Here is a 9,631-nt window from a genome sequence, read left to right as displayed (position 1 = left end):
AACCTCAGGTATCTGCCCGCCTCAGCCTCCCAAAGTGTTGGGATTACAGGCGTGAGCTACCGTGCCTGACCTTCAGACATCATAAATTATTATTCTTATTTTAAACTGTCTTGGAGAGAACGTTAGGAAAGCTGTAGCTATGAATTGCAAATAGAACTTAACTTTTTTTTTTGTATGATTAATTATTTTGGATAAGTTTTTCTGAGCCATTGTTTTCTTAATTAGTTTTTAAAATTAAAACTAAAATCTGCAAAGACTAAAGTTTTAAGAATGAGGATATAGACATAGAAATACATATTGTAAATAATAGAATAGAATTTTAGGAGCAGTTCTTTGACTTTGAAGGAAACTTGTCACTGAATATTTGTTAAACTTGATTTAACATACTTGTAAATAATCAGTAAATTGTTTTTATTTTTCAGAGAATGCAGAATCTATTGATCTTAAACAGTTTTTCGACCAACATTTTTCACATATATACTATGTGTTCTTTGAAAATTTTGTGACTATTGAAGCTAGTCTTAAACAGAAAGGTAAGATGCTAACATATATCTTGGCTTATGTTAATATTTCTAATAATTGTCATAAACGTAACTTAATAGCTCTTGGACATATTGTTTCATTTATTTTTGTCAGACAGCTTTTTGCTTTCCCTCTCACACTATTATCATAGGGCTAGTGACCTGTATTTGAAAGACAACTAAATGTGTTAGTGTTACTATCCTTATTGCTTTACAATGGCTTTGAAGATTTACTTTTTCACGGGTCAGGCTGATTTGTTCCCTCATTCTGCCTTTTTTGATTCTGCCCTAGGAGCATGTAACACATTTGAGCGGTCGTTTTCATATTTTCATTTTCAGAGCTTATTTGAAGTTCTTTGTAATATGTCATGATTTGTTTCTAGACATAAATATGTAGAACCTAAATTTAATTACAGTACTCAAAAGAGTAAAGAGAGTGACTATGATACTGTCTCCATAATGAATGGGGTATGCTTTAAACATTTTACTAAGTAATTGCTGGGAAAAAAAAAAACTTCATTCTTGAAATATTTTAAGTTCATTAAGTGATTGTTAACAATGAGGGCAAAATGGTATGTTTTAAATGTTTTCTTATAAAAATGTTTTAGGTCACAAGTCTCAAAGAGAGGAATTGGATGCTATACTTTTTATTTTTGAGGTAAGTGCTTCTGAATCTAACTTTTCCCTTTTTCAGAAATAATTTTTGGAACATACAAAGGAATATATTTAAATTATAAAACACTGTGAATTCGCCAGCCTTTCTAAGAACTAAATCTAAGTTTTTAAAATATGCCTGACTGAATCCTATACTTTTTGAGGTACAATATATTACTTTTTGGTGCAGATATAATTACGTTTTTATACGTTTGACACCACAAAATTGGTATGATATCCAATGTGTTTGCAAACAATGAAACTTTTAATTTGTCAGAGGTTTAGTGAAATGGAAAACTTGTTTTTGTTTTAACTCCAAAACATTCTTACCTAAGAAGGTATATTACTGTAACTTTTGTGTGCCTAAGGGATTTATTGTTTTGGTTCACTGCTTTTCATTGCAAACTTGTTTAAAATAGTCTTAAATATTTTAAAAATTGTCATTTTATATTAGATTGGAGATGGGGCAAGTCTGTAAATAAAAGTCAGGAAACATAGCTCATAGGCAAATGAACAAAATTTTGATGCTCTGCTAATTTTTTTTAAATATTTATCACACTCTTAAAAATTAAGACCCTTTCACCCCCCCTTTAAAATAACTCCTTGCTTTTTATTCTGTTTCAAAGTAAACAGATAAACAGTCATAGGAGTATTCTGATCTTCACTGAGAATTTCGAGACCTGTAGAAAGCCAGGAGTAGTGACTCGAGATGCTTAGAAAATAATTCGGAAATTAGTTTCTGAAGATGGAGCTATTCTGTCTGGTGCTAATTAAAGATAATTCACTCTTGGCTGTGTGTGGTGCTTCAAAGTAATCCCTGCACTTTGGGAGGCTGAGGCGGGAGGATCATTTGAGCTCAGGAGTTAGAGACCAGCCTGGGCAGCACAGCAAGACTTAGTCTCTACTAAAAATCAAAAAAGTTAGCCAGGCATGTTGGTGGCAGGTGCTTGTAGTGGTAGTGATGCAGGAGGCTGAGGTGGGAGGATCCCTTGAACCCAGGAGGTTGAAAGTGTAGTGAGCCGTGATTGTGCCACTGCACTCCTGGGCAAGAGAGTGAGACCCTGTCTCAAAAATAAGAAGAAGAATTCACTCTTTAGTATTTTGATGTAATTTAGAAGAATTTGAACAACATCATTTATATGTCTCTTAGCCGTTGATGTAGTTGGGTGGGGTGGGGGGGGGAGAATTTTTTAAAGAGTTCCAAACAGCAGTAACACTGATGTTAGTATCTGTTCTGCAGTTAATTTTCATTAGTCTTGACCCCTGAGGAATTTGATTATATTACTTCCTGAAGTGTTTGCATGAACTGTTCACAAGGGGAATATTGAAAAATGCTTTGAGAAAGAGTAAAAATATCCAGAGAGAAAGCAAGCTAATGATTCCTGGAAAGTGTTCCTGCAAATGTTCATGCTTGCCTTAAATTCAGGAAACTGAGATGATTGCTTAGTTAATAGAAGTCCTTTTGGAGTATTTCTTATATGTAAAATAACTATTTTCTATATGTAATATATACTGATTATTTTTTATTCTTTACATAGAAATGTTTGTCTTTAATGGATCACTAAATTTTATTAGAAAAAAGATCTGAGATACCAGGTTTTCATATTTTGAAAAAATCATTTAATGTTTGTGCTGACATTCTTCTATTTATAGTAAGGGACCTCTACCTTTAGAAACTAAGGATGAAAAAGAAATCATAAATAAAGTGATTTCCTTTTCTGGAACAAAAGCATGATTATGTAATGTTAATAATATTATGGTAGAGGATTTATATTCTGTGCAGTTTAGGGCACATGTAATCTCTTTAACTTTTTATTTACCATATAAAAAGATATAAGGGGCTAAATCTAAAGTATAATTATTAGTCATAATTTAGAAATGCTTTTGAATAGTTTACAAATTTGTCTTTTCAACTTTTCTATAATTTTATATCTTTCTATACAAAAATAAATATAATTATGCAGTTGTTGGCCAGCTGTGGGAGACATAGGGAGGACAAAGGTAAAAGAGTTTATGTGTCTCATGTGGGACCAGCATTTATCTGTGTAGAACTTTAAAATTTCTTTATCATCCTTTCATGTGGAGTTTACTAAAGAAGATGATATCAAAGAGAAGACAAGGAAGTGTAAAATATGCATGTCATCCTTTGATTAGTATATTATCGAGGTAGAAGTTTTGGAAATAGGTGTATTGAATTTGGAACCTCTGTTCTTTCACTTTCTAGCTTTGTAACCTAAGTGCACTACTTAACCCATTTCTTCATTTGTTGAATGAGATAAACAAACCCTCCTTTTGAATGATTGCAAGGATTAATGCAAGGTATATTAATATATCATTATATAATAAAGTGCCTAGTGTTTGACCCTTATGAACATTCATTTAATGGTGTTCTAAATAATAGTAAGAACAGCAATAACAACAAACACACAAAAATGTCACTCAGCAAGTGGATGAGTATTGAGAACACTGTTTAGTAGTAAGGTAGCTCTTGATCGAGAATAATCCACACAGGTATAATATTAAGGGGAATAAAAGGCAGAGTTTTGAACATAGTTTTGTAAAGATTTTATTACTAATTAATGGAAACCTATATATGTTAGCTTAACTATAGGGCTCCTAAAATTGTAAATCCTGCTCTCTGTCCGGGTGCAGTGGCTCACGCTTGTAATCCCAGCACTTTTGGAGACCAAGGCAGGAGGATTGCTTGAGGCCAGAAGCTTGGGCACAGCCTGGACAACATAGTGATACTCCATCTCCACAAAAATAATAAAAAAAAATTGAGCTGGGCATGGTGGCACACACCTGTAGTCCTGTTTGGGAGGCCAAGATGAGTGAATCGCTTGAACCCATGAATATGAGGCTGCGGTGAATCATGATCACACCACTGCACTGCAGCCAGGGTGACAGGGTGAAACCCCCACCTCTTTAAAAAAAATTGCTCTCATACCTATATCCATCATAGCATCTAAGTACCTTTAGTTTCACATGATTAACTCAGTATAAATATTTGATAGGGTTCTTATGAAATCAAAATATTTTCTCTAGGATTATCAAAACAGGAGAAAGAACCATTAGAAGAAAGAGAAAATGTCACAAATATTAACATCTGGAAGAATTGAAACTCATCATGATATCCACAATATAGAAATTCTAAGAATTGCTAGACATGGGGGCACGTGCCTGTATTCCCACCTTGTTGGGAGGCTGAGGCAGGAGGATCGCTTGAGTCTGGGAGTTCAAGGCTATGGTGCACTATGGTCATGCTTCTGAATAGCCAGTGCACTCCAGCCTGTGCAACATAGCAAGACTCTGTCTCTAAAGGGGGAAAAAAAGAAAATCTAGAAATAGTAAATAAGTATTTTAAATATATTAGAATTGGCATTTAATCATTAGGAAAACATATACCTTCTATATTATTGTAAAATATGTAGTTTGTTAATTTCTTGTTCCTAGTACTGGTTAGTATTGCTTATTGTTTTTTGAGGTTTTCAAATAGTGATCAACATGCCAGTGCTAAAATAATGTCAATACTATCAGATTAGCTTAGGTACTATTTTGTAGTTTTTTGTTTGTTTTATTTTGTTTAGAGACGGAGTTTTGCTCTTATTGCCCAGGCTGGAATGCAATGGCGCGATCTCAGCTCACTGTAACCTCTGCCTCTCGGGTTCGAGCAATTCTCCTGCCTCAGCCTCCTGAGTAGCTGGGATTACAAGTGCCTGCTGCCACACCTGGCTAATTTTTGTATTTTTAGTAGAGACGGGGTTTCACCATGTTGGCCAGGCTGGTCTCGAACTCCTGACCTCAGGTGATCCACCCACCTCAGCCTCCCAAAGCACTGGGATTACAAGTGTGAGCCACCATACCCGGCCTATTTTGTATTTGTTATATTTAGTGAGCCCTTTAATTTTTCACATTTTGCAGGATGTGAACTCATTACTTGGTTTTATTCTTTTCTTTTTTCTCTTTATATTGATTTTTAGAAAATTTTACAACTTCTTCCAGAAAGAATTCATCAACGATGGCAGTTTCATAGTATTGGTAAGTAATTCAAGTATGTATTTCATATTTGAAACAAAGAATAATATATGAAAAATGCTCTTTAATGGGTTGTTAGCTGAAATGAATTAATAGGTGATGCTTTAGTAAAAGAAAATAAAGAATACAAGAGCAGATTGACTAGGAATATAAGAAAAATGATAGATGAAGGGTTTGTAGTCAAAATGCCATAGGAAGTTTTTAGATCCACTGCTTCCTTTATTCTGATACATTAACAATGATGATAAAACTATAAAACAAAAAAGCAAGATTAGCATCAAGACAAATATCTCTGTGAATCAGAAATGGAAGAAAAATGCAAAGTGCCAAATAGAATGGACATTTGTGTTGTTTCTGATTTCTTTACTTATTGTTTGCTAGTTATATTTGTTTTATTGTATATTCCTTTGGATTTACTACTATGATAGGGTTATATCTGCTGTGAATGAGTACAGTTACTTTTTTTTTTTTTCTAATTGGATGCCTTTAATTTCTTCTTTCTTTCTTTTTTGTTTATTGTGCCTCCAGCACAATATTGAATAAAAGTGGCAAGAAAGAGCAGACATTCTTGCATTATTCCTGATTTCAGGGAGAAAGATAATGGTCAGTCTTTCACCATTATATATGATTTTAGCTGTAGTTTTTTTGTAGATGTCTTTTATCCAGTTGAAGAAGTTCTGTTCCTAGTTTGAGAGTTTTTAATCATAAGTATGCATTGTAATTTGCCAAATGCTTTTTCTGCATCTATTGATGTGATCATTATCAGTGTCATTGGTGCTTTTGTCATTTATTCTATTAATATTATATATTTTACTAATTGATTTTCAAGTGTCAAACCAACTTTCCATCCCTGAGGTAAATCCTATTTACTATTTATAGTCCTTTTTATTTGTTCCTTACTTCGGTTTGCCTCTCTGTTTATGATGAATATTGTACTGTATTTTATTTTGTCAGTCTTTATTTGGCTTTACTATTAAGATAGCTATAGAAGTTTAGAAGTGGTCCCTCTTCTGTTTTCTGAAAGAGTTTGTGAATGAGTGGTAGGTAGCATTTTCTTCTTTAAATAGTTGATAAAATTCAAAAGTGAGGCCATTTGTACTTGGACTTTTCTTTGTGATATTTGTAATTATTACTTCAATTTCTTTACTTGTTATAGGTTTATTCAGATTTTATATATCTTTTTCAGTCAGTTTGATAATTTGTTTCTTTCTAGGAACCAATTTGTTCGTAGAAAGTTGTTTAAGTTACTCCTTATAGTAATCCTTTTAATTCTCATAGGGTCAATAGTGATGTCCCCTTTCATTCTTTTTTTTTTCACATTACAGAAACTATTTATTTATTTATTTATTCATTCATTCATTCTTTAGTGGTTTCAACTTTATTTTTAGATTCAGGGGATACATATGCGGGTTTGTTACTTGTGTTTATCTCATGATGCTGAGGTTTAGGGTATGATTGATCCTGTCACCCAGGTGGTGAACATAGTACCTAATAGTTTGTTTTTCAACCCTTGTCCCTCTAGTACTTCCCAATGTCTATTGTTGCCATTTTTATGTCCCTGAGTACCCAATGTTTAGCTCCCACTTACAAGTGAGAATATGTGATACTTGGTTTTCTGTTCCCATGTTAATTTGCTTTAGGATAATGGCCTCCAGCTGTATCCATGTTGCTAAATGTTGCTACAGAGGACATGATTTCATTCTTTTTAATGGCTATATCCGCTTCATGCTTGATTTTGGTAATTTATGTCTTCTCTCCTATTTTATTGGCCAGTCTAGCTATTTGTCATATTTGTTGATCTTTTCAAAGAACAAACTTTTGATATCATTGATTTTCTTTATACCTTTTCTGCTTTCTATTTTCTTGTTTTCCATTCTAGTCTTTGATATTTTAAATATATATTTTTTTCTATTTTTTATTTTTTATTTTTTTGAGACGGAGTTTCGCTCTTGTTTCCCAGGCTGGAATACAATGGCACGATCTCGGCTCACCACAACCTCTGCCTCCCAGGTTCAAGCGATCCTCCTGCTTCAGCCTCCCAAGTAGCTGGGATTACAGGCATGTACCCCCACACCCGGCTAATTTTGTATGTTTAGTAGAGACGGCGTTTCTGCATGTTGGTCAGGCTGGTCATGAACTCCCCGACCTCAGGTGATCCGCCCACCTCGGCCTCCCAGAGTGCTGGGATTAAAGATGTGAGCAACTGCACCCAACCTACTTATTTTTTGTAGTACTGTGTTTATTATTATTATTGTTTTTTAAGAGACAGGATCTTATTCTGTCACTCAGGCTAAAGTGTAGTGCCATGATTGATCATGGTTCACCGAAGCCTTGAAATGGGCTTAAACCATCCCCCCACTTAGCCTTTTAAGTAGCTGGGACCACAGGTGCACACCACCAGGCCCAGCTCACTTTTTAAAATTATTTTTTTAGAGACAGGGTCTTGCTTTGTTGCCCAGGCTGGTCTCAAACCTTCAGCTTCAAGCAGTCCTCCTATCCCAACCTCCCAAAGTGCTGGGATTACAAGTGTGAGCCAGCATACTCGACCTCTTTTATTTTTTATAAAACATTCTGTGGCAAGCCTGATGCCCAATGCCTGTCATCTCAGCCCTTGGCAGAGGCTGAAACAGAATAATCACTTGAGGCCAGGAGTTTGAGACCAGCTTGAGCAACATAGTGAGACTTCTGTCTTTAAAGACAAAAAAAAAATTTTTTTAAGTTAGCCTCACTTGTTGGCATGTGCCTGTAATCCCTGCTACTCAGGAGGCTGAGGCAGGAGGATCACGTAAATCCAGAAATTCAGGGCTGCAGTAAGCTATGATCATACTGCTGCACTCCAATTTGGGTGACAGAACGAGACGCAATCTCTAAAACATGAAAATAAGGACAGATGCGGTGACTCATGCCTGTAATCCCAGCACTTTGAGAGCCTGGGGCAGGTGAATCGCTTGAGCATAGGAGTTTGAGACCAGCCTGGGCAACATGGTGCAACCCCACCTCAGAAAAAAATACAAAAATTATCCAGACATGGTGACTCCTTCCTATAGTCCCACCTCCTTGGGAGGCTGATTTGGGAAGATCATCTGAACTTGATGAGGTCAAGGCTGCAGTGAGCCAAGATCATGCCACTGCACTTTAGCCTGAGTAAAAAAATGATACCCTGTCTCAACAACAACAACAAATTAAAAAGAGAAATTCTGCTTGCTTTGGGTTTAATTTACTACTCTGTAGTGACGCTCTCTTGGCTCACTGCAACCTCTGCCTCCTGAGTTTGGGCGATTCTCCTGCCTCAGTCTCCTGAGTAACTGGGACTACAGGTACATGCTACCACATCTGGCTAATTTTTGTATTTTTACAAAAATTAGGGTTTCACCATGTTGGCCAGGATGGTCTCGGTCTCCTGACCTCATGATCCACCCACGTCAGCCTCCCAAAGTGCTGGGATTACAGGTGTGAGTCACCGTGCCTGGCCCTGTTTCTAGTTTTTTAAGATGTAACCATAGAATATTAATCTGATAGATTTCTTCTTTTCTAATATAGATATTTAAAACTATAAATTTCCCTCTAAGCTTTGCCTTAAATCCATCCCATAAATTTTAGTATGTTGTGTTTTCATTTTCGTTCAATTGAAAATATTTTTTCATGTCTTTTTTATTTCTTCTTCAACCCATAACTTAAGTGTTATTATTTTTAAGCTCTTCAAATATATGATGTTTCCACAATTTTTTTCCTTTTTGATTTATAACTTAATTCCTTTGTCATCAGAAAAAATATTTTTGCATGATTTTAATCTTAAAGTTATTGAGATGTTTTGTGGCCCAGAGTATAGGCTCTCTTGAAGAATGTTCCAGTGTGCTTGGAATGAATGTTTATTCTAGAGTCGTTTAAAATATTAAATTTAGTTTTCAATATGGTATTCAATAAAAATTATTAAATTAATATATGGCAATTATGTGATCATTGAAGAACAAGAAAGGACTTGAAAGAATAAATGGAATTTTGTGCAATATTCATGGGAGATAAACTTGATAGTGTAAAGGCAACAGTTTTTTAAAAATTTGCATGATACATTTATCCCTACTGTATTAGAGAGACAGAGACTAACTTTTCATTTTCAAGGATTGATGAACAATCATCCATAAGTTCTTTTTATTAATTATTATTATTATTATTATTATACTTTAAGTTCTAGGGTACATGTGCATAACGAGCAGGTTTGTTACATATGTATACTTGTGCCATGTTGGTGTGCTGCACCCATCAACTCGTCAGCACCCATCAACTCGTCATTTACATCAGGTATAACTCCCAATGCAATCCCTCCCCGCTCCCCCATCCCCATGATAGGCCCCGGTGTGTGATGTTCCCCTTCCCGAGTCCAAGTGATCTCATTGTTCAGTTCCCACCTATGAGTGAGAACA

General features: G+C 35.2%; 1 protein-coding gene across 1 annotated transcript in view; it reads left to right on the top strand.

Annotated features, from left to right (window-relative positions):
• RALGAPA1 (Ral GTPase activating protein catalytic subunit alpha 1) overlaps positions 1–9,631 on the top strand; it is a 301,694-nt gene that overhangs the window by 41,793 nt on the left and 250,270 nt on the right. The window contains exons 2-4 of the mRNA XM_017858547.1: positions 423–533; positions 1,130–1,179; positions 5,156–5,213. Coding sequence (XP_017714036.1) covers positions 423–533; positions 1,130–1,179; positions 5,156–5,213 — 219 coding nt within the window. The remainder of the gene's footprint in view (positions 1–422; positions 534–1,129; positions 1,180–5,155; positions 5,214–9,631) is intronic.

The sequence above is a fragment of the Rhinopithecus bieti genome, unplaced genomic scaffold (genome assembly GCF_001698545.2).
Source record: "Rhinopithecus bieti isolate Rb0 unplaced genomic scaffold, ASM169854v2 scaffold_2435, whole genome shotgun sequence".
In the NCBI taxonomy this organism is placed as follows: Eukaryota; Metazoa; Chordata; class Mammalia; order Primates; family Cercopithecidae; genus Rhinopithecus; species Rhinopithecus bieti.
Note: the sequence above shows the minus strand (reverse complement) of the source record. Positions and strands in the feature narration are given on the sequence as shown.